Source organism: Neophocaena asiaeorientalis, unplaced genomic scaffold (assembly GCF_003031525.2).
Source record: "Neophocaena asiaeorientalis asiaeorientalis breed wild unplaced genomic scaffold, Neophocaena_asiaeorientalis_V1.1 scaffold196, whole genome shotgun sequence".
In the NCBI taxonomy this organism is placed as follows: domain Eukaryota; kingdom Metazoa; phylum Chordata; class Mammalia; order Artiodactyla; family Phocoenidae; genus Neophocaena; species Neophocaena asiaeorientalis.
Window position 1 is genome coordinate 3,409,962 of NW_020173929.1, and position 26,495 is coordinate 3,436,456.

Below are 26,495 nucleotides of genomic sequence, written 5' to 3' on the forward strand. Positions count from 1 at the left end.
TGTACCATTTCCCATTGATTGCTAGAGGCTGCCTGTGGGGCTGTGCTAAGAAGCCAAACCTTGGCTCGGTCACAGAGAGTGCTGTGATCCATTAGTGATGTCTGCCATGGGCACAATATGGAGGATTTGACCCCGCTGTATCACATGGACATCCCCACAGTAGAGCAGTAGGCTTTTCTAGTCTACATTTCTGATAGTTGTGTGTAACTCTGAGAGTTGAATCTAGTCAGCTAGCCATACCATAAACTCCACCTCCTTCCAGAGCAGTATAAATGCAGTCTCTCACCCAGAGGAGTTTGGTCCCTTGAGCCTTCTCTTATGATTAATTCACACTCTGTTTTACCATTACCCCAAGTGAGGTAAGATGCTGGGAGCAAGGAATTTCCTCTCTTTGAATCAGGGCCAGACTTCCTGGCAAAGAGCTCCTTCATGCATCGGCTTCTCCATCGGCAAACTGAGACGACAAAAATGATTCCTCAGCCATGGGGGTGATAGGAGGCATAACTAGCTCATGTGAGTTAAAGCCTTTGAAGATGAAAAGATCGTATATGCACGTTAATTACAACTTTTAGCAGCCCTGGAGCCTCTGCATTCTCAGCTGCCACTGGGGCTCTTCTGTGCTTCCCAAATGCAAACAGTAGCAGCATTCCACAGGCTGGCCTTCCTGGGTCCTGCTGGTAGAATCCAAGTCAAGAAGGCTGGATTCTAAACTCAGGCTGGTCAACGCACTCTGGGCTGCTCAAGTTTCCCACTGTTCATCCCCAAGGGAAAAAGCAAGCTCACTACCTGGGCAGGTAAGATAAGGTAGAACCAAGGTATAAACAAAAGGCTCCATCAAGAGTCTACTAGAAATAGCCCCTGGGTGAGATTAGGACACTCTGCTCTAATTCCCACTGTGTCAAAGCCTAATTGTGTGACCTTGGGCTACTGGCTTTATCTGTCTAATGCTTCAATACAGTGTGTGACCCACCCAGGGATAATAATCTGTCTGCTTCCCCTAGACCTCTCCACCTTTGCCTGCTGGTGTGAAAGTGTTTTGTACTGGTAGGCAGAAGCACGTGATGCAGAACTACAAGGTTCTATTATTACCTGAAGTCACTTTCACCTTTATCTCTGTCTCCTGTTGCTAGTTGACCCCAGTCATTGAAACTGTATTCTTCAGAATGCTCACCCATCTCCTGCGAGCTGCCATCCCCTCCTGGGCAGTGCTTATCTAGGGGGCCCTGCTCTGTGCTCAGGTTCTTGGTCCTGCCGTTTCCAGAGACAGGCGGAGGCAGCCAGCCTGCAGGGGACTGGGGTACCCTGCCAAGTTGAGTCACAATCCCCTTACTGGGGTAACTCAGTAAGAGTGCTGGAGGCAGGGGCAGGAGGGCTTTCAGATGCTTTGCTAGGGCTTAGGTGCAAGACTGAGCTGGGTCGAAGTATGGATCCAAAGAGGGAAAAAAGGAGAAAGGGAGAAAGGGCCCTAAGTGAGAAGTTTTCATGAGCTGGTGACACAAAGCCCATGATGATGGCATGTCAGGATGGGAGAAAGTGCTAGAAGTTGTATAGCCCGCTAGTTTTATTGGACAAACAAGGGAAGGATGTCTCAAAGACTGCACGTGACTTGCCCAAGGTCATACAACCAGTTCGAGTCAAAACTCTGGTTTCTGAACCTCAATCCAGTACTCTTTCCATTTCATACTTTCAGATGATAGAGGAAAGGGCACTAAACAGGAGGACAGTGGCTGACCAGGGCAAGAAGACTTGGAGTGACAGAGAGGAAGATAAAATGGTCCTGGGTTTTTGGGACCCAATGGGAAACAGTGTAGGTGTTTACACTCTGCTGGGGTCTTCATTGTACCTGAATCTGGTTTTCTGTGTAGTATCTTGTACATCCATATTTGGTGTTCGTTTTGATCCTTTTTGACTCAATGAGCCTTTGGAAACCGGAAGGCCCCGCATAACCTGGCATTGCTCTTGCCCAGCCTCTCTGATCAATCATTGGTTTCCACATGATCCATGTGTTCACTTAACACATATTTATGGAATACCAGTATGTGCCAGGCACTCTGCCAGGGGCTGGGGATACAACTTTAAATGAGAGGCACAGTTTCTGCTCTGATGGAACTTACCAGCTATCCGGGAAGACATAGTAAACAACTAATTATGCCCTTATTTAATTATACTCGTGATCAGAGCTAGGAAGGAGAAGCCGGAGCTCGTGAGAGCTGGTAACAGGGAGTCCTCAGCTGATCTAGAGCATCAAGGAAGACTTCTCAAGACTTCTCAGTGGCTAGCAGTGACTATGTTTGCAGGATCCCCACAGTTCCTTGGGAGGCCTACCTGTTGGACTTCTCAACCCCACCAGCTCTCAGGACCGGGGGACAGTTTGGTGGGTGGGGTCAAAGCTCCTCATAGCAACTCTAGCCAAGGCAGCTCCTAGTCTAGCTGCCTCTCGCGTGGGTCATCTGAGTAAGAGAGCCAGAAAAGCAAGTTTTATTCCTCAAGATTCTGAAAGCAACCAGTTTATCCTACCTGCCCTGCAAAAGACAGTGGTGGGAAGAGAACCATGGGAAGCTCCAAGCTGACTCAAGCTTTTAGAAGCACATGTTGGGGGAGAAAAAGAACCCAAACCCTGGGAAACAAAAAGTGTCATTTTTCCATGGGGAAAAATTCATAATTTACTTAGGAATCTTGAGCATTAAGCCTCGGTTTAGGGTCAGATTTATTGGCCCATTTTATTGGAAGTTTCTTGGTCTTGTTTTAAGCACTTTGGTGGCTAGAGCTCGGGCCCAGGGTCTACTGATGTGTAGGAAGTGGGAGGGTTATAGGATGACTTCCAGCAGCCATACAGGTGCATCTCCTGGGTCCAGGCAGGAGGGTCAGGCAAGAGCCCTGGGATTCAGATGTCCAACCATTTGACTACAAGGGCCTCACTCTTTTATTTCCTTTGTTGGTGGTTAACTACTTGGAGGTGACCAGAGTGGACTCTATCAGGAGAGTGAGATAGATGTGGTGAGAAAAAAACAAAAACACAAAACATCACTTATTTATCAATTGGTAGAATATAGGCACCGGCAATCCAAGTGGTCAGTTATAAACAACTGTGTCTTATAAACAAGAACAGGTTCAAGTTTATTTCCCCCCCCCCCACCCCAACCAGCGATGATGATAACATCCTTTCCCTTTTATTCAGATGTGCTTTCTTGGGTTGGAGAGATAAGGGTGGAGTTATAGCTATCATGATTGAACATAAGCCACACCCCATCTATGCATCAAACCGTGATGTGTAGCCCCCCATGTAATTGTTATCTGTCACATATTTCTTGGTATACCCACATCAGTTCATGTCAGCTGGGTATCTCTGTAAGTAAAGAATAATCAACCCTCATAAAACATTATCTCCCGTAACAAGAAGTATGGAAGTAGGATGATTCCAGAAGCACGACGTTGTTATCAAAGACCCAGTTTTCTTCCAGCTTCCCACTCTGCCCCTCGCAGTGTCTTTCTTTAGTTTAGCCTCCTTCGTGGTCCCAAATTGACTCCTACAGTTCCAGGCATCCAATGGAAAAACAAAATCATTATCCAGCACCAGAAGGATGCTTATTCATAAACATCTCTTCTAGAAAAATGGAGGAATGGCTTTTCTAGAAGTTCTTAATTGACTTCCCTTTGGAAGAATGGGGTCCCATTGCCTGGAATGCCCACACTGAACCAATCGCTGGCAAGGAGAACTCTGACCACAGTGCTTGACTTAGATCAGTCATGATCTACCCAGTTGAGCTAGGAGTTGGGGCCTCGCCTCCCCTGAAGCACAAGCTTGAGATTTGGAACAAAATCGGGTTCAATTAGAAGAATTTTATTGCATTGGTAACGATGTCTGTTATAATGAGTAAGGCCCTAAAGGGAGTCTATGCAACTGGTAGAGTTGTAGGCAAAAGAAAAAAGGCAAAGCTAAGTTCTTGTGTTTCTAAGCCACACCCTCAACCTTATCCTAAGAAGACACGCCTCACAGACGAAGTTCACATGGGGGACACACTGCAGTTTGAGGCTTAGATGATCTGGGTTTATACTCAGTCACGATAGCTATAACTTTATCCTTTTCTCTCTCCAAAAAAAGCATATCAGGGAATAACCTTAAATCTGTTATAATTTATAAGAAACAGTCCATCTTTGCACACTTGAGCACTTTATTATTAGGGACTCATTATTGCAACCCATCTCAGCACTGCTCACTCGTCTGTAGTGATCCATTTAAAAAGAATTACTGTGACCTTGGAAGAGCATCTCTTCCTGTAAATTATGAGATGATGACCCCCAAAGGAGAGAGCCTGCTTCCCTTTTCAAAAACTACACTCCTGGAGTGTTTTAATGTGTGTGAAGTGTTTTCAGCTCCATTATCTAATCCAGCCCTCATATTAACTTCGTGGCTAGCATTATTACACTCCTGTAGAGGAGGGAAGTTTAACGACTTTCTCAGGGTCATAGAGCTAATTAGTACAGATTCAGGATTTGAACCCTAGCTGTCCACCCACAGAGTTGATGTCCATGTCCACCACACTATGTTGGCTCCCAATGGATCTGACTTGCTTTCAGGGAGTCTAGAATTGGCCATTGAATTTTATATTAATAATTGCTCTTTCATAAGCAGGAAAACTCTTTCCTAATAGTTTCTTTGAGTCTAAAGTTCAAGGGCCCAACATCTTAACATTTAATAAGCCCAAAGGTGGACAGGGGGGTTTTCTGGGCCAGTCCCCTGCCTCCATATGCAGTTAGCTCATGAATCTAACAACACCGAGGGAAACTCAGGATTAAAATTTTTTTTTTTCCATTCCTTTTTATCACTTAAATATCATTAAAGGATTTATAATGACTGAATCCAGGGAAGAGAAAGCCAGCGGATGTTTAATGTGGACCTCAAGAATGTGATTTTTTCTTACATGGGAAGGGGGCCTCTCCTCGAAATCTAATGATGAAAGAGCTTGAGGAAATGGATTCTATCAAACTGAAATGACTTATGCTTTATTTTGAGGGTGAATTTCCTGACTGTGAGGCCCGCTGAGCCTGGTCTGCTATTCCCAGTCCATCCTTCAGTTCTCAGCTGAAATGTCATTGCCTTGGGGAGGCATCTCTTGGGGACGTCAAAGGCCTTGAGGAGGAAAGGCTTCCCTTTAGACTAAGGGCTCAGGACCTTGCACTTCTGTTACAACATTTACTGTGCTGTGTTGTTGACTTGTTGAGTGTCTGTCTTCTCCTCTGGACCATAATCTCCTTTGGCACAGTGACCTTGCCGACCTTTTTCAATGCCCTGGTCCCAGTGCCTAGCACAGTGCCCGTGGGGGCACTGAATGAAACCTTGTTGAATGAATACACTTGGGATCTGTCTTCTCTGTTCTGAAGGCTGGTGTCCACTTTAATGTTTGGTTGGATTTCTGGGATTGTGGCTTACCATGGTGGATTCAGGCCGTGATGTCCAAATTCAATTAAAAAAAACAACTTTATATGTGTATGTATCCGTGTATCTTTCATCTATCATCTATCTATCTATCTATCTATATCTGTCCATTGGAAAAAGAGGCAAGTGCTTAAAAAGCAAATGAGGGTCAGCAAGCAGACCACATCTTTTCTCCTCCCTTTATGGCCATGCACCATCCCAATTTCCATTCCTCTTCCTTGGCTGGCGTCACCTAAGAAACAGTCTCTTCCATGGTTTCCTGCGAAGGTACCAAACAGAGGCTGAATATGTGCAATATTTCATGGATGTGAAAGACAAGGAGGAGACATGTTCTGCTGAGGGCTAGAAGAGATGGGGCAAGGTTTGGGAAGGAAAGCCTTGGATATTCTAGACTCTTCTTCCTGGGGGCAGAGGGAGGGGCTCCCTGTGGCTTGCTTCTGGAACATGTTTGGGGCAGCTCTCTTTCCTTTCAAATAAGTATCATCAGATAATCTCCAGCCTTCCTTAAGGACTGTTTCTCGGGGTAGAGGAAAGGTACCCTATTATCTCTTTGGGCTTCCTGTTCTTTGTATTGTTTGGAAGGCTAAAGTCAGCAGCTACTTCTGTATTCTGCATTGTTTGCCTTGTTAAAACCTTTGGAAGACGCATTCAAGTTTCTTCTCCAAATGAGCTTCCCAGACCCCCTGGAAGACATTTAGAAATAGGCCACCAGGGAATAGTGTCTGTCAAAGTCAGGTTTTCTACCTTCCTCTGAAGGCTAGATTAGAGAGTGTTTGTTTACTCATCATCCTACATAGTTTAGCCTCTGGGCTAAGTACAGGGGTCAGGGATGCATGAGGGGGATCGAAGTCTGGTATCTCCGGCTCTCAGCAAGCAGTCTGGGTCCTGGAGTTAAACCTGGGTTCGAGTCCTGTCCCTCATCAGTTCTGTGTCCTTAAGCAATTGACAACACCCTGAGCCTCAATTTCCTCATCTTTAAAATGGAGTAATAATACCTACGTGCAGGGTTGTGTCAGGACCAACTGTGATCGCGTGCGGAATGACTGACAGGGAGCAAAAAGCGTCCTCGGTAATCATCGAGATCACTGTAAGTATCAGACCTGGGACCTCTCCCTTCCCCTCAGCCCAAACTCTGTTCCTGCTGCACTTGAGACATGCTTCCAGCTGCCTTTGGAAGATTTTCATTCCATTTCTGGGCAAAACATTAGCCAATAAGATCTCATTTAATGTGGGGGGAGGGCGCACCGAAGCGCTGGCACCCCCGTGCTTACTGGCACAACTGTTGCCAGGCATAAGGTGGCATAGGCTGTTCCGGGAAGCTTGGCCATTGCAGAAGCTGGTGGAAGCGAGTGGGGAACCACGCTCCAGGTCCTGTCTTTACTTGCACGCTGACAGGCGGTCTCCTGGGCTGCTAGTCTCAGCAGGATCTGCCTCTTCCTGCCCTCGGTGCTGGCAGTCGGCAGTGAGGCTGGAGGAGGAAATGGTATTTTCCTCCCTCTTGGGTAGAAGTATTTCTTTACAGTACTGTTCCCTGGTCTCGAGAGTATAGAAAGACCCTTAGGGGCAAGTTAATGCTGTAGCTTTCTTCTCATTCTGGAAATTTTGAAGTTTCCCAAAGCCCACTTCCTCCCCAGAAGCCCGGGCTTAGAATTTCCTGGTTGTGGAGGTTGTGGAGGGGACTAGCTTTTGAGTACATGAAGTGCCCACCCGTCAATCATTGGGGTGTTCAATCCTCTTATCTCCCAGAATACCTTGAATTGTCTCTAACTGCTCAGTTCTTTTCACCTCTAAAGAAAGGAACATCTGGCCTCTCCCAGCCACACCTCAGAAGTGGCTAAAACTTTTGCACCTTTTAGTAGGAGTGTTTGCCTTCGTGTCAGGTTCTGATTTTGCTTTTAATTTCATAGGAGTGTGGTTGCAGACTGTAGTTTGGGCTGAAACAGAAGATTATCGAAACACAGATGATTGTTCGTGGTGTAAATACATTATAAATTAGAACCGAGGGGTCCCCCTGGTATCTGGGAGAGCTGTGACTCGTCGTCCAGGGTTTTATCTTCCCGTGGGAGAAGGAAAATTAAGCACCTATTATGAACCAAACGCAACCCTGGTGTTTCCCTTGAGTTTATTATCTAACTCCCATAAACCTCTCTTGGCGGTACGCAGCAAATATCAAATATCCACTGAATAAATAAATGACTGAATTTCCTTAGAGTCATTTTGCAGGCTGAGAAACTGAGGCTCGTAAAGATAAAGTAACTTGTCCAAGAAGGCTCCGCTCTCATGTGGTGGGGCTGGAATTCAATCCTCTCCCTCTCACATCATACCAGCGTTCCATTCAGCTTTATGGGACCCATCCTGTCCTTCCATCTCCAGAACTGGAGGCCTTGAAAATTCAAGGCATCTCCTTTTCCTGAGAATCTGGATTTTTCTGGCTCCTTGACAATGAAGGACCTTGAAACAATTTAGTACTACCGAGAGTTATCTTCGGGAAAACAGGTGAAGGGAACTTCCCTCTTTGCTCTTCCCATTGGCAGTGGGACCTCCGAGACCACCAAGGATCAGGGAGCCAATCGGGGGTGGGTGTCTCCACTTCCAGTTGTGCAGGTGGGAGCTGCTGAGAAGCACCTCACTTGAGGATTGTCTCACAAGTAAAGAATGGTTTGCATTGGCCCGTGATGCAGAAATTCACTGCAGGGAGCGCTGGGGCTGTTTGTGGTAAGTTAGGAGTCGTCTCTCTAAGGAGATCAGCCATCCTGCTATGCTTCCCTTAATTGAAACCATTCTCTCCGTCCAGCTTGGATGGGGCCGGTTGTAGTCTCTGTGTGCTGGAAGGCATTTAGCTGTTGTAATTGGAGAGAAGGATGCTGGTAACACTCTTGTCTATTGTTTCTTTTTGCTGGCCACTCCAGCCTGCTTGACGCATCCATCACACCACCACTGCCTTGATTCCAGAGGGATATGCCACAACCCTGCAGGCAAGAGGGAGCCACTCGGGTTCCTGGAGTGTTTAGAGAACAAGTTTAAAAGAAACGTAGACTTCTAGAGGCAGAGCGTTAGGTTGGCCAGGGACCTAGACACCACCAAAGCCAACTTCTTCCTGCTCTGATAAAGAAACTGAAGCCGTACTGATAAGTACTGACAGCTTATCAGTAAGAAGTCCAACTCTAGAGCCCAGGTCACTGGACTCTAATGCGTTTCCCACAAAACTAAAGAGACATCTATTGGACACCATACTATGTATCAGACATCGTGGATATAAGGATGAACAAGGCATAATCCCAGTGGAACCCATTTTGATTATGTGGGTTAGTATCACTTGAGGCATACTTCTTCCTAGAATAATGTTTTATAGATAGTGTCTGTCTGTCTATCCATCTGTCTGTCCATCCACCCATTCATCTGTCTCTTTCCTTCTTCCTTCCTCTCTTTCTTTCTTTTTTTCTTTCTTCCTTCCTTCCTTCCTATCTACCTACCTATCTCAACAACAGCTACCTATCTGTATATCTATCTGTCATATGTATTATATAGACTAGGAGCTCATGTATTGTATAATTAGGCTTCTGACTCCTAACTGGAGGTCTTGAGTGGCTATTACCAGTGATACAGTGAATGACCGACCAGTTAATCAAGAATTGTCAGAGTGGGAGGCTCTTTATGATTAAGTAGCCTTACATAACACTTAATCTTTGAGATGATTGCCTACTATCGATCAAGTCCCAGCCACTTGGCTAAGCGTCAGGTACTTTGCTACATGTTTCAGGTGCATTTCCCCACTGACACCTTAAAAGCACCCCATGACGTAGGTATTGCCTTCACTTTACTAATGAGGCTGAAAGGTTAAGAAAACATGGTGTGCCCAACATTCCACAGGAGCCCAAGCTGGGGCTTGGACCCAAGTCTTTCTGATATGAAAGACTATGACCTTGGCCACTGTGCCATCTTACAATAGCATAGGGGTAATTGCTCTGTCACCTTAGTAACTATAAACTAAGGGAGGCTGAAGATGCCAGGAGATCCTTGTAAGCCTTCAGAGGGCTGGTGAGTGGACACATCACAGTTGCACTCTGACGGGCCACTCTGTCACGCTGTTTGGTTTGCCTCCTTGAAGTTCAGGCCAAGACCCAGAAGGGGCAGACAGAGCCATCTTCCATCAGCTCTGTACCCAGCTTATGACTCAAATGGAACTCTTATCCACAAAGCCGGGTCGTTCGGTTGCCATACCTTTGCCTTCCAAGTCTCCCTTGTTTACCCTACTAAGTCCACATGCTAAGGACATCTCGTTATGGACCCTGGAAGGCAATGAATTCCAAATCTGATTTAATCTCTCTGTGTGTGTGCGTGTGTGTGTGTGCGTGTGTGTGTGTGTGTGTGTGTGTGTGTGTGTGTGTGTGTAGGTATTTCCTTTCGCCATGTATCTGATCTCACCAAGAGCTCCATAATAAGTAGGGAAAATATGCCCATAAGTTCATAGAAGAGTGTGCCTCAGACCACACAGACTGCCCGAAAAGGCAGCCTGTTCCCCTTTTATTTTTGTGTAGCTCTATCGCTCCCGAAATTGCCTTATTTATATGCTAATCGTTTCCCTGTATATCGTCTGTTTCCCCACACTAGAGCATAAGCTCTTTCAGGGCAGGGACCTCGTATGTCTCCTCAGCACCCAGGTTCATATCTGGTACATAACACTCACATCTTCTGGAGGGTGCTTTGAACGGATGCCTTGTGCCACGCCCTAAGAAGACCAATTTGGGAGGCACAGATTTCATAGGAGGAGGCCCTGCCCTGTTGTGCCTATCCTGCTGCTTCTAGAATGTCTCTCAAGTGTCCGGGCTGAAAGTAGCTTAGGCCTTCATCCAGGTGTGGTCTCTTGCCATGTTCGATGGCTACTTAGTTGAAGGAAAATCAAGATCTTATTTTCTTTTGACAACTTCGCAGAAGGATCATCTGTAGCTTCCTCCATTTCCAAGCCTCCTGGCTTTTTGCGTGAGCCATGTTCCTTAAAAGCAGGGAGTTATGCTCGGCCCACTCCGGCTACACATGAAATGGTAAAGGTTTTGGTCCAAACCCTGTGGCTTGAGTCAGATTTAAAAGCTTGTCAGAAGTGTGTTCTCTGGAGCCTGGCGTTTGCAACTGGCATCTGTGGTTACAGATGAGATTTCAGAGATTGAAAGCTCAGGAAGAGGTGTGAATTACAAGCTCTTAGCTCACAGGGCAGTTGGAACTGTACTGATCCTGGAAATCTTTTGGCCCAGATTTTTAAAAACTATCCCCTCAATCCAGCCTCTCCCTCGATAGGGTTTCTGCTTTGAAACATTTGTATTACTCTTAAAAGCATCTGGAGAATAAATAAGGGTAGGGTTCTTGGACTGGGAAGGGGCCTGTTACTCACATGAGCACTCACACCCCTCTTCACTTTAGCATCTGATGGAGAGAGAGAGAGAGAGAGAGAGAGAGAGAGAGTCTATGAGAAAAGAGAGCGATTGAGTCATTAAAATACGACCTGATGATTTCTGAGCCCTCCTAATTCGGAATCAGTGAAAATCTAGATCTCTCCTTGGTCACTTCTAATACTTGTTGTTGTAAACAAATGCTTTTGCAGCTACATCACTTCACTGCTGATGCATTTGAAGAGGAAAGGGGTGACCTAAAGGCATGGTTCTTGTTCTATCTCAAACCACATGAAGGTCAGGATTGGTAGTAGGTAAATTGTAAGTACAGGGCTACTGGCAACCAGGTGCCAAGGCTTATGAATGACTTTCTTCTCTTATAAACTGCAGCAAACTCATGGCTATTCCTAGAAGACTTTGCATGCTCACTCATTTGCATTTGGGTAAGATTTTTTGAGTGACAGGGAAAGAGGCCACTAGGGATGGCAAGGTACCTGGTGCCCATCGGAGTGTGACTGACATGGTCCCTCCTGTGAATTTGAAGTGGTGCCGTGGGGGAAAGAGGATAAAAACCATCAATCTAAGGGGTGTCTGAACTAGGTACCATCTGTCATGGAAAGAGAAGAGGTAGCGAGTTACTATCGAAGCCAGGTGGAAATCCAAGCCATTCCTCAACATTTTCCTCTCACTGTGATCCTGAGACAGTCACCCCTGCCTAGGGCACAGGGCTGTTAAGTCCCAGTGCAGGACTCATTTCTCTATGAAAATGTCCCCATCTCCTTGGGTCTGTTAGTTATCCCATTGGAGGAGACAGCAGTCACCATCCACCAACTCTATTGGCATGACACTAGCAAATACAAATCCGGTAGATGCTCAAACTATCTGGCAAGAGGCATTATCCTGCAATTCACCTGGGATCTCCTGAAATTAAGTGATGAGAGAGGCATTCGTGTGGCATTTAAGAGAGAGGGGCCAGGCTGCCTGACCCCCTAACGGTGCAAACTTGGACAAGTTCCTTTCCTTTTTTTTGACATTATAATAAGAGTCTTTATTCCAAGTACTAAAATTCAGAAATAAGGAAAACAAGTAAAATGCCAACAATTACATATTTATGACGTAGTTAAAATAACTTCTAAAGGCAACTTACATTTAATTATATAAATAAATGAATAGGAAAAGACCAAGTTTCTTAACCTCTCTAAACTGTAGTTTTCTTATCTGTAATAAGGTCTGATGTCAATAATAGTCCTTATCTCATACATTTATTGTGGGGATTAAATGAGATAATCAGTGTGAAGCACTTAGCACACAGTAGGTGCTCCATCCATGGTAATATTTCTGGGGAGCCCAGCCATAGGCTCAGCAGTAGGACCTGTCCCAACGACACCCCACAGGGTCCTTTCATTTCTAGCCTCCAGTGTGAGAATCTGTGTGCCCCAAGCAGAGGGGGGGTGGCTTTGGTAAACATCTGGGCTAACTCACGTCGGAGACCAGATATCATCCCAGCGTTTGACTCGTGGCCCTGCCACTTTCACAGCAAATGTTGAGTCAGTTGTGCTCTGGACCTCACTTGTTTCATCTACAAAATGGGATTGGTGATTTGACCTCTCAAAGCTGCTCTGGAGATCACGCAGTACGACACCTGTTACCACATCTAGACTAACGTCTGACACGATAGCAGCTCCGTGAATTCCAGAATCTTGTCTTTATCACTTGAAAGGATGCTAAAAGAGATAGGGAAGAGAAAATCAAATCCGAGCTGGAGATACCCTGGACTGTGTGGTGATGCTGGATGCTAAAAGAGATAGGGAAGAGAAAAATCAAATCCGAGATGGAGATACCCTGGACTGTGTGGTGATGCTGGATGCTAAAAGAGATAGGGAAGAGAAAATCAAATCCGAGCTGGAGATACCCTGGACTGTGTGGTGATGCTGGACTCTGTGGGAGTTGGTGGTGGCCTTTTGTTCCCCTCCATCTGGATGGCTCTACCTGGATGGCTCTACCTTCTGAGCCTCACCTCAGTTTCTGGATCTATAAATCCTCTCGAGCCCACTGCTCTCCAGCCCCCATCCCTGTAGGTTAGGATTGGAAAAGCAGACTTTGCTATGTCCTCTCCACAGGGTGAGCCAGGGACAACCTTTAAGGGGAACTTTACATTGCAAGGTATTTTTATTCTTGAGACTGACAGGAAAAAAAAAAACAACAACATGCTACGCCTATATCACTTGTAAAGCATTTTTATACAATGCATTTCATTTGGGCTGCAGCCTTTGAGCTGCTAATTACTTAGCGCTCTGACCCTCTGCTTCCACAGCTGTCACATGGGGCAGCTAAACGTCTTAGGATGCTTTGGAGCCCCTGGCACATCGCAAGCCTTGCCAAGGGGTGGTTATCATTGCTATGATTGGCCCTTCCTGCGGTGGTTTCTAGAGTGTTCCACGCAGCCTCCTAAAGCATTGTGGAGGGTGTCAGGACCATTGGTGGGGTGGGGTGGAGGCTGGGCAAGAATGAGCAGCTGGAGGATCGAGGCTCTGGGGTCTCCACCCTCACTCCTACTCCCACAGGAGCAGCTCTGCTTTCTCCTATCCTAAATATTGTGGTTCTGCCTAAGATATCATTGGGAGGGGGAGGGGAAGAAAAGTATGAAAACCACTGCTCTTCTGTCTGAGTGCTGTCACTTTTCCCCTTTGCTTGCTGACACGCAAGATGGAAAGGGCAGCACCACGGGTAATGGGGAAACTCAGAAGACCTTGAAAATCTGAGTTGAGGTCTGGGTTTTATTCAAACTCTGTAAGACTTTGGAGTCTCTGAATCTCTTGCTCCTTTGTTTCTTCATCTGTAAAATGGGGCCATAGTACCTACCTGATGGGCCTCATGGGGCTGCTTTTGGATGTGGAAATGCTTCATAATTGGAGATGGAAAGTTCCCCCATGGCACTATTACTGACGCTTGTACTTTGATCCACCTGTTCTGCTGGGGTTGGAGAATACTAGATTTTTGGGAAGCTTTCTGAGATGTTCATACTGTCCCAGGTCTGCATATAACTCCTCTCCGCTTTATCCCACTAGCTTCAAGCATTTCCTAACTTCCTGCTTCATCCTGGGAGGCAGGAAGGCTAGGTGTGATCCAGAGACCTAGAGTGACTTATTCAACGTCACACAGCATATAATGAACAGGAGTCAGGCTAGAACCGTTTGTCCTTCTCCCAGATGGGGTCCATGGCTCATCAGCGTGTCAGTGACTCACTAACCACCGCGAGATGCAGCTATTACTTGTGAATGACAGTCTCAGCCCACCTCAGCTCTCATGACATACTTCCCTCAGGTTAAAATCAGCCAGTTCCTCAAAGATCCAGCCACAGACCTGAGCCAAAGCTGTACCTGAACGAGGTGTTATAACTGTCATTAGCTCCCCCCACAAAAATCTAACTATGAAACAAAAAGTAGGACCTCTTTTTTTTTCTACTTGCAACAGGAAAAACCCCATGTGGGCCCCTGAGATGCTTTTTCATTTCATTTACCACATCCTGGGTTTGTGCTAGCCAGTCTGCTAAACAGATATGGTCCAAAAAAGAAGAAAACAAGGTCTCAGGCCCAAAGCCAAACATTTCCCGGTCGCCATGGCAACACGCAGGGGCACACACTGTGGTTTCTCTCCCTCAGCTGTCTTCCCGGAGACTCGCTCACCAAAGACCAATGGCCTCACAGAGTTGGGTACTGAGGTAACAGTTCTGGGACACACTCTCCTTTACCAGAAAGACTGTTGGATCCAGGATCGGGAATGGAGGCCTAACCAGACCTTCCCACCCTCTCCCCTCCCCCAGTTCCCATTACTCCACCAGGAGGCAGGGGTGGGGGTCTTTCTTCAGACTCCGTACAAACAATCCAAGAGCTTCACTGGATTGGTTCTTTGGAGGCCTAGACTGAAGGGCCAGTGTAGTGGCTGAGAGAACCCTTGGACTCTTCTCTGACAGAGTGGATGTGATGGGCCCTTGCTGGCTGCCATGACAGGCTCCTTGGACACAAAGGCTGAGAGGTCAGGGGATATAGCCAGCACCAAGAAGTTGGGGTGCATTTCCCTTCTGAGTGCCAAGGGATGAATCGCTCAGTTGAAAACAACCCAGGACACATTCTGGAGGAAATTCTCTCGGTATGATGGTGTATGACTATCTTCTCTGCTCATTAAACCCTCACCCACCTCCAGGGCAATTCGGGGAGAGACTGAGTCCTTCAAGATTTATGGTCTGCCCAGGGCAGCCAGAGGCGATTCGGCCACTGAGTGTGATTTTGGCCTCGTTCAGAATGGGATGCTGAACAATAGACCCTTTCACCAGGCGCTCATCACATGGGCATCAGGGGATGGGGGCGAGAGATGTGGAGCAGCAGGAAGGCTGCCAGCCTTCTGAACTGGCAGGCCTGGGTGGCAGCAGGGGCTATAATAGCTAGGAAGACTCCCAGATGGAAACTTCTGGGCTTTGAAGACATCAAACAATCACAATGAAGAAGAGAATGGCTTCTTCATGTCCCATTAAGGCAGTGGACTGTGGCTTTATTGGAACGGCTTGCTCAGGCCTCTTATAAAAGCAGTTCAGTAGTCAGAAAATTAGCAGTTATGGACCCCGGAGGTCCTGCTTTCCTCCCAGCTGGCTGGGGGACCACGCTCAGTCATTGTGGATTTTTGTTTTCTCTCTTGCGTCTCAAGAGAATTTTTGATGCTGGCTGGCCATTGTTCTTCCTCGCTTTAAACACAGATGATCCGATTAGCCATAATGCTTTAAAAAACAATTGGCCTTATCTATCTCTCCCTAGTTCTGATGAGGATCATTTCGGTTAGATTTGTGATGTTGCGTAATCTTTTTCAGACATGAGCTCGGCAAATCAGAGGACAGAAAGCAAATCCCAGCTGCTTCATGATAAACACTGTAAAGATAAAAAATGTGGAGAGCTCGCTGGTGCTTCTGGCCACCTCTGCCCAGGAGGCTTGCATGTGACTGACTCCAGGGGCTCGACGGAGTCGGATGCAGTGAGCCTGGAGTGCCATGCTCCAGCTAGAAGGGCCTGGTCTGTTGAGGTTTGGGGGCTGGGCAACAGACATCTCAAAATGTCACAAGGACAGCCTGTGGTCTGGCATCCCAGCCCTGGGCCAACCTCTCTTCATTCTGTTCTGTCTGGCCTTGGCCAGAGCCCTCAAGCTGTAAAGGACAGAAGAAGCCTGAGGCTGAAGCTGGGGTTGGGGTGGGGGGGGTCTCTGATCCCCAGGGGGATCTCGGGAAGAGCACAGGTAGGATGAGAGAGAGGAAGCCAGACCTCTGTTGGGGGAAAGCCAGCGAACACAGAGACCTCGGAATCTTTGCCTTGGGGAGAGGGTGGAAGTTCCATTAGGGCAGGTTTTCCCATCTAAGTTTTCCAAGCCTTTGAGCAAAGGGCCCTGCCCTGTTAAGCCTTTGGTCCAGAATCAAGAGACCTGTGATCTTAAAATAATATTTGAGCTTATTAATATTTAATAATATTGAATAAGCTCAAATTCCTCTCTGCAGAGTTCTCTTTTAATGCTCACCTCTCTGCGCTTTAGAAACCACGTGGAGAAGAGGGTTTCCTGTAGTTTAGCATCTGTCCCACCCACGAGGTGCCACTTAACACTGCAGTATGATCAGCTGGACTGCCCAGTCTGAAACCAGGTCCACTAGCCCCTAGCTCAGGTCATACATGTCTTCTCAAAGAATCAGTTACCTCCTGCATCAGATGGGGGTAACAAAAGTGCCTACCACATACCACTGTTGTGAGAATTAAATGAATTTTTAGGTGTAAAATGTTGGAAACCTCATATGGGCCCGATTAGGTGAATGTTTGCAGTTGTTCTCATGGCCGTGGGAATTGCACAAGTCATTGGGTCTCAGGAACTGGCCTCATCCCCATCTTCAAGAAAACCAACTTCCCCAGACACATAGCTACTCTGGGACCAAATCAGAAAAAAATCTAATTCTGCCTCATCCTTCCTGAGGAGATGACAAAAGGAGCCAGACACATCTAGGTGGTGCCTGTTGGAAAATACACTAATTCATTTTGGACCGTCTGGAGAAGTCTGGTTCAGAGAATTGAGTGTCTCTGGGCACAGCGTGATGGTAGATCATCTCCTGTGGTCTTCACATGGGACGCACTGTGTCTGTCATTCCTGTCTCAGGAGATCCGGCCTCAGAAGGGGCCCTATGACAGGATGTGAAAAGGCAGTGCTCGTCTCTGAGATGACAGTGCAAAGTCCAGGCAGACAACGCCAGTTGCCAAGCTGAAAGTTGGTCTCTGAAACATTTGCTTTCAGGGAAAACAGCAGAGGTTCTCAGAAGCAAATGCTTCGGATTAAAAACATTTAAACATTTGAAGTGTCTGCTAGGGAATTCTCAACCAGGCCCAGCTGGTGATTCTATTAGACGTGACGTGGGGAGTGGACCCGAGGCGTGTTCTGTTTGCATCCTACACATCTGCTTGTCCTGTGTGTGGGGGAGAATATTCATTCATTCATTCATTCATTTGTCCCACACGTGCCTACTCTGTGTGGTGCTGCACAGGGTCCTGGGGACACGTGCTGAAGGAGAGACGCAGTCCCTGCTGTCATGAAGCCCACAAGGAAGTTCCAAAATTCCAGAATCCTGGAATTTCTAATTACTGAAGAGACCTTAAAGATAATAATTTCTTGTAATTCTTTACCTGTTTCTGTCACAGACATCTTTGAGGAGCTAATGGAAACTGAGGGATGCTGTCTCTAGCCAAACACCGACACACACACACGTGCGCACAAGCATGTAGACACATATATACGTACACACACACAGTCTTGCGTATAATTTCCCAGGTTTATAGACCCCTGAAGACCAACTTGTGGATTCCAGGTTGAACACGTCTTGTCACTCAGCTCCACTGCTAGCCGGCTGTGTAATATCCCCACCCTCACTCACCTCTTAGGAAAATATGGACACGTGCACTTAATGGTGAGTTGGGTAAAGATTACACAGTGCTGTACTCTCAGCGGACGCCGTGCTTTTCTATCCCTCTCGACGTGACTGGAGCAAACCAAGAAGCTATTTGTCTCAGGCCCAGGGCGATTTTACTAGAAAGATCTGTTTTCCTTGATGTGAGGCTTAGTGAAAAATATAGGTAAAATTAATGGTGTTATGGGTCAGCTTTGGTTTATCCAAATAAGAATGAATTTACCCAGAACCCCACATAATGGGCAGCATAGCACAGATGTTAGAACCCTGACTCTCCCACTTGGGTGACTTTAGATACACTATTTAACCTCTTTGTGCCTCAGTTTCCTTGTCTCTGAAGTGGGTTTGGCAATAGTGCCCACTCCATAGCACCTTTGTGAGAATTAATTTAGCTGAAGTAGATCAGCCACCTAATAAGTATGCAATACTCATTGGCTCTGATTAAGTGCCAAACACCGTATCAAGTGTTTGACATATCTTGTCTCATTTCATGGTCCCACAAACCCTGATGTTACTGTCATCGCATCAAGGAGAAGGCTGAGTGTCAGAGAGGGTAAGAAACTAACTAGCTGTGTAACCTGGAGTGAGTGGCAGTGTCAGGATTTGAACCCAGTTTGGGGTGGATCTCTTCTAAGTTGAACTACCAGCCTTCACGTGAGTTGGTGCCAGAGAGTTGGTTAAACAGTTCTCTTGCAGAGCTCCTTTTTTGTGGTCTTCCTGACAGGTTACTGATAGACCTCTTCCCACGTGGGCAATGAGATCCTTGGGTGGGGGCCGATGACCCCTCTGTCCTCCTGGCAACCCCATCATAACGAACACCCTCCAGAAAGGCTCCACCCTGAATCTGAAAGTGGCCTCCAAACGTTAATGTTGCCCATTGGGCCTCTTGGAGGGAGGAACTTGGAATCTTTCCTTTATTACATGATACAGGAGATTTATTAGAGACCAGAGGGCTTAACGGAAAACATTCTTGATTCACGTCCAGTTGGACAGGCTTGTTTGAGAGATGCAATCGGCCATTTAATATTAGGTTCTTGAGTCACGGCAGCTCCCGCATCACAGGGATCTCCGTTTCTCACGAGAGATGCACAGATATCTCCGGAGTCCAGCCTCTCTACAGGGGTTTGCAGTGTGGCCAGTGCCATGGCCACGGACACGGGTGCCTGTCCAGTGGTCTGTGGTCCTTGGCTACTCACGCCTCGGCCTTACCCTAACCTTACTTGAACCTTGGGGATATTCTCAGCTATACACGGGGGAGGTTGAGAGGGCAAAACAAGTTATGTAAATCGGGGTGAGGAGTATAGTGTGCCCTGGTGGTTAAGCCTGTGGACTCTCGGTGCCCAGACTGGCTGGGTTTGAATCCTGGCTCCATCATTACGAGCTCTGTGAACCTGGGCATGTTTCTTCCCCTCTCTGTGCCTCAGTTTCTGTATCGGGAAAGGTGGGGATAATAATATTACCTACTTCATAGGGTTGTTTTACGGATAAAATGAGTTAATGCTTGTCAAATGCTTAGAAGATTGCTTGGCATATACATAATTAGCGCACGACATGTGTTAGCTACTATTATTGCTGTTAGTATTATCAATACCCTTTGGGGTAATAATTTCTGTTTGCGTAAGTGTTAAGAAAGCCTGTTGGAAAGTCTTCATAAATTATCAGGGCTTAACGGATACACAGCCCTGAAGGCTTGGTCCTTTTTAAGACACGAGGGACCCAGAGGGGAGGAACTGTGAATACTGTTGACCTGAAGTGAAGGTTTTGGCACCGTCTTTGGAATTCCCAGATGGCTGAATGCCATCAAGATTAGGAGTTGGACCTTTTCTATGTGTGAGATTAAGATAAATGTAAGCCGTGGAATTCTCACATTGCATAGAATTTCTTCATTCATTCAGCAGCCCTTTTCTGACACCTACTACACACGCTGGGTAAGCGTCGCATTTCTAGGAAGGCTGAAGCTTGATTTTATCTGTCTCTTCCTGTCTTGGCTGACCTCAAGCGCACACATCACACATTCACTGCTCACATGCACAACTAGAAACACACTTACACATTCCTGTGTGTATCATCTATCAAGTGATGTTGGCTGCCGCCCGTGGAACTCAAGGGATTTTATTCAAACGTCTCTGTAAATCGGTTCCTTTCGCATTTGCATATTCTGTGTGCCAAGTGGCAAACTCTAATTTATTTTAATAAGACAGAAACTGCCATTCAGCTCCAAACCACCGTCCATGCCTCAGACTTTATTTTTAACCTAGGAGTGACAGCAGCCACCTGGCCACACGCTGATGGGCGGTCTGCCTCTCCTGGCATCTGCTGAAGTGTCCTCTGTCTCTCTCACCTCCAAGAAACTGATTGGGAGGCTTTGCTGCTCTTTTGTAAGCTACACACAGAGGACCCCCGGAAGGACGGTCACCCAGCGTGACAGTCTCCTTTGGCAAAGATTGGCCGACCGAGGCCAAAGCTGAAAATGTCAGTAAAAACAAACAGCGTTTCAAAAGGGCCTTGTACATTCCCCCCTCTGTGCTCCCCCGGGCTCATCATCCAAGTATTGTGTGAGTGGCTTCCAAAGGACACCACTCCAAAAAGGAATTAGTCTCCCCAAAACACGTTTTCTCCATTTCACCTAGTTCTCATGTTTTTTAAAAGCACCTCCATGCTAATGATGCGAAGAAAAGAGAATCACTTGATATTAGCTTATGTCTTTGCAAAAGCTCTACTTTTTATGTCTTCTTTTACTATTTTCAGAGTTGAGAAAGGTTGTAGAGAAGTTTAACAGTTTTCTTATCATCTCGATTTGCATTCATCAGACTCTGTTTTCTAGTGATTGGAAGCTGCTTCCTGCTCAGAGAGGAGAAAGCAGTTGTTGGCTGTACAATCCCATTAACACTGACCCTATCTTTGTCATTATGTAACAGTTGTTTAGGTGTATCTCTCCCCTCCAGAGTGAAAACTTGCTCTAATGATATGAAAGGATTCTTGGGCACATAGCAAAGTGGATTGGAGCGTGGGTTTTGGCGTTGAACAGACCTGAGGTGGAATTCCAGCTCTGCCACTTAATGGCTGGGTGACTTTGCAAAGTCATTTCATTTTTCTGAGCTTCAGTTTCTCCACCTGTAAATAATACATACATACATACAAGTCACCTCTCAGGGTCTTTGAAAGGTGATGCCACACGGAACCCCAAAGTTGCTGGGTAACCAGGGACGCCGCAGTTGCAGTCTTCTCCGCCCTGGCTATCAGCTCAGAAATGTAAAACAAAGCAGCTGGGATTCAGGAAGGCAACTACAGGCTCTGGACAGCAATTCTCACTTCCTTGGGCAGCTCACTTTTCTGAGCCCCAGTTTTCTCATTGATAAGTAAGCAGAATCTTCCTGATGACCTGTGGACCCACCCACGTGAGAGAGAGATTCTGAGTTAAAGCCAATTCTGTCTGAATTGGGACTGACAGAGTGGTGTCTGGCATTGGCAGAGTCAATGTCTGACTGTCTTTGAGGCTCAAGGAAGTGCTCTGCTTCACCAGGACAGCTTCAAGGACAGAACCTTTCTGTGTTGGCATTTACTCAAGTGCAAACTGGGCATCATACAGAAGAATACTGAGTTTTCAGTTAAGGGCTTTGAAGTCTTTTGAGATTGTTACAGAGGATCAGGGAACACCAGGTGATTTTTTTTTTTTTTTTTCAGCTCCTTATTGAGATTTCAGATTCATGTCTGCAAACTCACAGAAGTCCCAGGACTAAATCATTTTTAAACTGCTTGGTAGCAGTTAGGTTTCATTTTGGATGCATTAACTCTTGCGAGTAAAGAACAGGTCTTGGATCTATCTGGCAATATGTTCAAAGTGTGTTTTTGAAGAAATTCCAATGAGTTGTTCATTTATTCAACAAATATTTATGGAGCATCTGCTCTCTGTCTGCCACTGATGTGAGTGTTAGAGAAACAGCTGTAAACAGGCAGAAGGCCTTTGCTTTCTTGGAGTTTCCATCAAAAGAAAAGGCAGACAGAAAAAACCAAATGCACAAATAAATAGACAAGTTGCTGTGAAGACACAAGAGCATATAGTAAGTTGAGGGAGACGCTGAGGGTTGGATAAGAATGTTCAGGGAAGGACCCCAAGTTGAGGTGATTTCAAGTTGAAAAACAAAATGGGATGATCAGAGGACAGTACATTCTAGACAGAAATGGCCATCAACAGAGGAATGGATAAAAAGATGTGGTCTATATATACAATGGAATACTACTCAGCCATAAAAAGGACTAAAATTTGCCATTTGCAGCAACATGGATAGACTTAGAGGACATTATGCTAAGTGAAATAAGTCAGAGAAAGACAAATACTGTATGCTATCACTTATATGTGGAACCTAAAAGATAAAACAAACTAGTGAATATAACAGAAAAGCAGACCCACAGATGTCGAGAACAAACTAGTGGTTAACAGTTGGGAGGGGCCGGGGGACAATATAGAGGTAGGGGAGTAAGAGGTACAAACCACTGGGTGTAAGATAAGCTACAGGGATGTATTGTGCAACAAGGGAATATAGCCAATATTTTGTAATAACTGAATGGAGTGTAACCTTTAAAAATTGTATAAAAATTTTTTTAAAAACCTAAACATGTAAAATGCACTCATATCAGTAAGTTAGGTCCAATATTGTTTGGTATCCCATCTATCCCATCTTGTTCTAACTCCCCCTTAGAACTGACTTCCACACATATACCCTATCAATATAGTTTTTGCAAAATCTTAAAAAAAAAAAAGAAGTGGTAAAGTCAGACCTAAATGTTTAAGGTGGGAAAGGGCTCAGAATGTCCAGAGGAACTGAAGGAAAGCTTTGTGCCTGGAAGAGAGTGAGCTACTTAAAGGTTAGGAGCCAGGTCATGTGGGTCTTATCAGCCATGATAAGGAAATTTATTCTGGGTGTGACTAGAAGTCACTGGAGGTTATCAGCTGGGGAGCCGTACCTCGTGATTGTGGAAAAATACTCATTAAGTGGAAAAAAAGATTCCTACACCTAAAATTGTATATTTAGTACCATTTAAAGTACGCAAGTATATACATAACACACACATTCAGAAAACAAACTGAAACAAGATATAGCAAAATGTTGAAAATGTTTGCAGTAGTCTTCTTAGAGGTGGACTTGCTTTTCCTTCATTACTTCCCTGAATTTTGTAAGTTTTCCCCAAGTTTGTGCTACTTTCCTAATCAGAAATAAATCACATGCTTTGTAAAAACTTTGTTGTAGAGCAGTCGGTGGAGAGAATGTAAAAGTGATGCTGCTCTCTGCCTCTTATCTCAGATTTGAGAGTGAAGTAGTGATGCTTTGAAATGCTACAGTGAATGCTGAAGGCTCTGGCCAGTAGGGAGATTATTTGTCTTTTTAATGAGGCTGCTCTAAAACAGACTTCTTATCCTTTCCAAATTATTGGTGCAGAAGGATCTAACCTTTTCTTTTCATCCCATAGATCTAAATATAACCTGCCGATACAAAGGTGTATTCCACGTGGAGAAGAATGGTCGCTACAGCATCTCGAAGACTGAGGCTGCTGACCTCTGCAAGGCCTTCAATTGTACGCTGCCCACCATGGCCCAGATGGAGGCAGCCCTGCGCGCAGGGTTTGAGACCTGCAGGTAAGGGACCAGCCCCCACCTGCTGCGGGAAAGTAGGCTGCCTGGGTCCAGGGGGTGGGGCTTAGGCCCAGGAAGGCTCCTCTGTGACAGCTGAATGGCTGCTTGCCCGGAGAGTTGGCACCACCCATTAATCTGGCCAAGTCCATCTGGAACCAGTATGACCAGCTGAAATTGAGGGCCGGCTGAAGACACGTTTGTGAATCACAGAGGGAGGGGTTGCCTAGAGGAGGCCCTTCAGGGTCATGTGTTGGAAGCCACTTGCCCGAGGTGCTTCCACAGCATGCTCTCCAGGCTTTGAAGAAGCGTGCAATATCCTTGTCAGAAGCACAAGAGAGAGGGAACCAAATAACAGTGCTTGAAAAAAATTTGTGCCTGGTGGAGTCTTCACCCTGCAGACTTGGCTAAAGCCGGTTTTTCAAACAACTCTCTCTCTTTTGATTTTGTTTCTCTTCTCTGTTGCTCTGATTTGAGAGAAAAGGGCATGAAAATTATTGAGATGTATTATTACGAGTGATGGGAAAGCGATGAGAGGGACCAAGAGAGGCCTCCTACCTCCACAGTGCTCAGGGAGCTGTCCTCAGGCGCAGGACAGCTGCTCCAGGATATTCACAGCAGGCATAGCCCTTATTTTTCTGAATTTCTCATGGCCCTGTGGTGCACATTAAGAGCGAGCAGCGGTGACCACCGTGGTGAAGTGTTTCGGTTTGGTTTGTTTTCTCTAGAAGAGCTCTGGGGAATCTGGACAACTGCTCTCTGAAGTTTCCACCCCAGCCCGCAGCTACCCCTCTGCACTTTTGCAACGTGATAGCGTTAGGTAACGTGGTTCCCTTTTCTCTTCAACACGCAAACACAGGCTGCTTTTTAAAAGGTCAAGCTGCAGAACTCTTTATGGAAACCATTAAATGTAAGTTAAATACGTCTATCCCCTGTCCTTGGTTACAGAGTAAGGCACCCATAGTATGGGTGGGAACTGAGATACTTCTGCTGTTGAGGAAAAAGCACATCTTCACAAGTGCACTAGTATGGTAGCCACCAGCCACAGATGGCTATTTACGCTTAATTAAAATTAAATAAAATCAAAACTTTAGCTCTTCATTGGCACTAGCTGCGTTTCAAGTGCTCGATTAGCCACAAATGACTAGTGGCTACTTCATCGGGCAACGTAGGTTATAGAACATTTCTGTTTTGCAGAAAGTCCTAATGAGCAGCACTGCTCGAACACAAAGAGCAGATGTGTGCAGGCATCTGTGTGTGCTCAGAGCAGGGTCTTGGGAGAATATAAAAGGAGCAGATAGCTCTGGTAGCTTCTGAACCCGAGCTGTAGGCTGCAATGAAGGAAAGCTAATTAGCAGGTCCACTTATTCTATTCCTAAGGCTAATTGTTTAAATATGGCCCTGACTAGGTCAGTGGCCTAAGAAAGTGGATTTAGTAAGCTGAATTTTGATTGTGAAATGCAGACAAGGCAAACTTGCTAAATATGAGAAAAGTTCTCATATGTTGAAAACAGGGGACGTTCTTACTGTACCCACTGGCCAATCATCCAGCCCTTAGATGCTGGGTGACCCCAACCCACCTGCCCATATCCCTCTCTTAATCCTCAGACTGCACCAGGGGTCGGTTATATGACCCCACTTTGCAGAGGAAGCAGCTGAGGCTTAAGTGCAGCCCACCCTGGGCCACATCACTTTCATGGGGAGGAGTTCGGATACCGGACCAGCTTCCGAGGCCAGGGCAAGATTCAATGACCCCGCCCTCCCTAAGGACTGAGAGCAAAAGGGAGATGAAAGTCTGGTGCATGGATGGATTTGCTGAGTATTTCTTTCCTCCCTGGGAACAACAACCTACTCATGAAGTATACACATATATAAATTTTAATATCTCCAACTTATAGACGGGATGACACATAAAACCAGTGGTCGACACGATGTGATAAAAACTCAGGAATAAGTTAAATTCCAGAATGTCGGTATGATATACAGGCTAGCAGAATGTGATGGGAATGGGGTGGGCAGGAGGCTCAGCAAGGAGTGTTATTATTTTAAAAAAACGAAGAAAAACTGTGCCAAAGACAGCTATCATTCTACCCATGGCTGGTTTTAAGTGTTGCAAAACTTATTTCCATAATTTCACTCAGGTAGCTATGAATCAGATACCTGCCACAGGACAGATGTGAGAGTCTCACGGGTGATGGAAGAACCTTAGCATCTCCTCTCTTCTGTCTGCCCCACCCTGATTAGTAGCAATTCTCAGATACGTGGAAACTTACTAACATTTAATTGCGGCCGCTCCCCGCACCAAGCTCAGAAGTCTTTGGAGAAACCAGTCTGGCCATTCAGATGAGGAATTAGTCATGTCAGCTTTTGCAACTTAGACATAATGAGTTCGATGTGCTTAGAAATTTCAGACTCACAACCATTCTCATAGGTCTTGCAGGGTGATGCAGTATGTACTGTCATCCCTGGCAGGAAAGATTAAAAGGATTTGGGCTGTGCATTTTAGCCAGCACTGCATTTTCAAAAACCTGTTGGCTTTAGCTTCTCCCTCTCTGCTCTTCCCTTGCCTCTGCCTCTTCCCTTGTAAATGGTATTTTCTCAGCCCACATCTCATTTTCTGAGGCAATTTATATTGGAGAGAAATCGTGCGGTAAGTATTCAGCCACCACGATGCTGATCGAAGAGGCTGGGTGCTGTATGTTGTATCTGAAAGAGCCACCGGCTCCAAACCTCTCCCAGAAACACCATGGTGGGGCAAAGGGGCTTAAGCACTTCTCTGCTGCTTCTGGAAAATTCCTGAGCTAATGAGGCACTGCTATCTACTTAATCACTCTGACTCCCATTTTAATGATGGTCGATTTACTTCCACTGGCAATGGAATTATGCCTGAGATGCTCATGGGACAAGATGCATTGTATCTGGCATATAAACAAGGCTTTGTGTTTAGAACAATGAGGTCTGGAGTGAGGGAATCACAGGAAGAGGTGAGGCCAGGAAAGAAGAGGAGGGGTTGGGAAATAAGGCAGGTTTGCCATTCGTGGACTGAAACGAAGAGCCACCTAG

General features: G+C 46.0%; 1 protein-coding gene across 15 annotated transcripts in view; it reads left to right on the forward strand.

Moving 5' to 3' along the window:
- The window catches only part of CD44 (CD44 molecule (IN blood group)), an 87,430-nt gene that overhangs the window by 12,216 nt on the left and 48,719 nt on the right, over positions 1-26,495 (forward strand). For all 15 annotated transcript variants that reach the window (XM_024752550.1, XM_024752536.1, XM_024752537.1 and 12 more), the window contains exon 2: positions 23,273-23,438. In XM_024752550.1, coding sequence (XP_024608318.1) covers positions 23,273-23,438 — 166 coding nt within the window. The remainder of the gene's footprint in view (positions 1-23,272; positions 23,439-26,495) is intronic.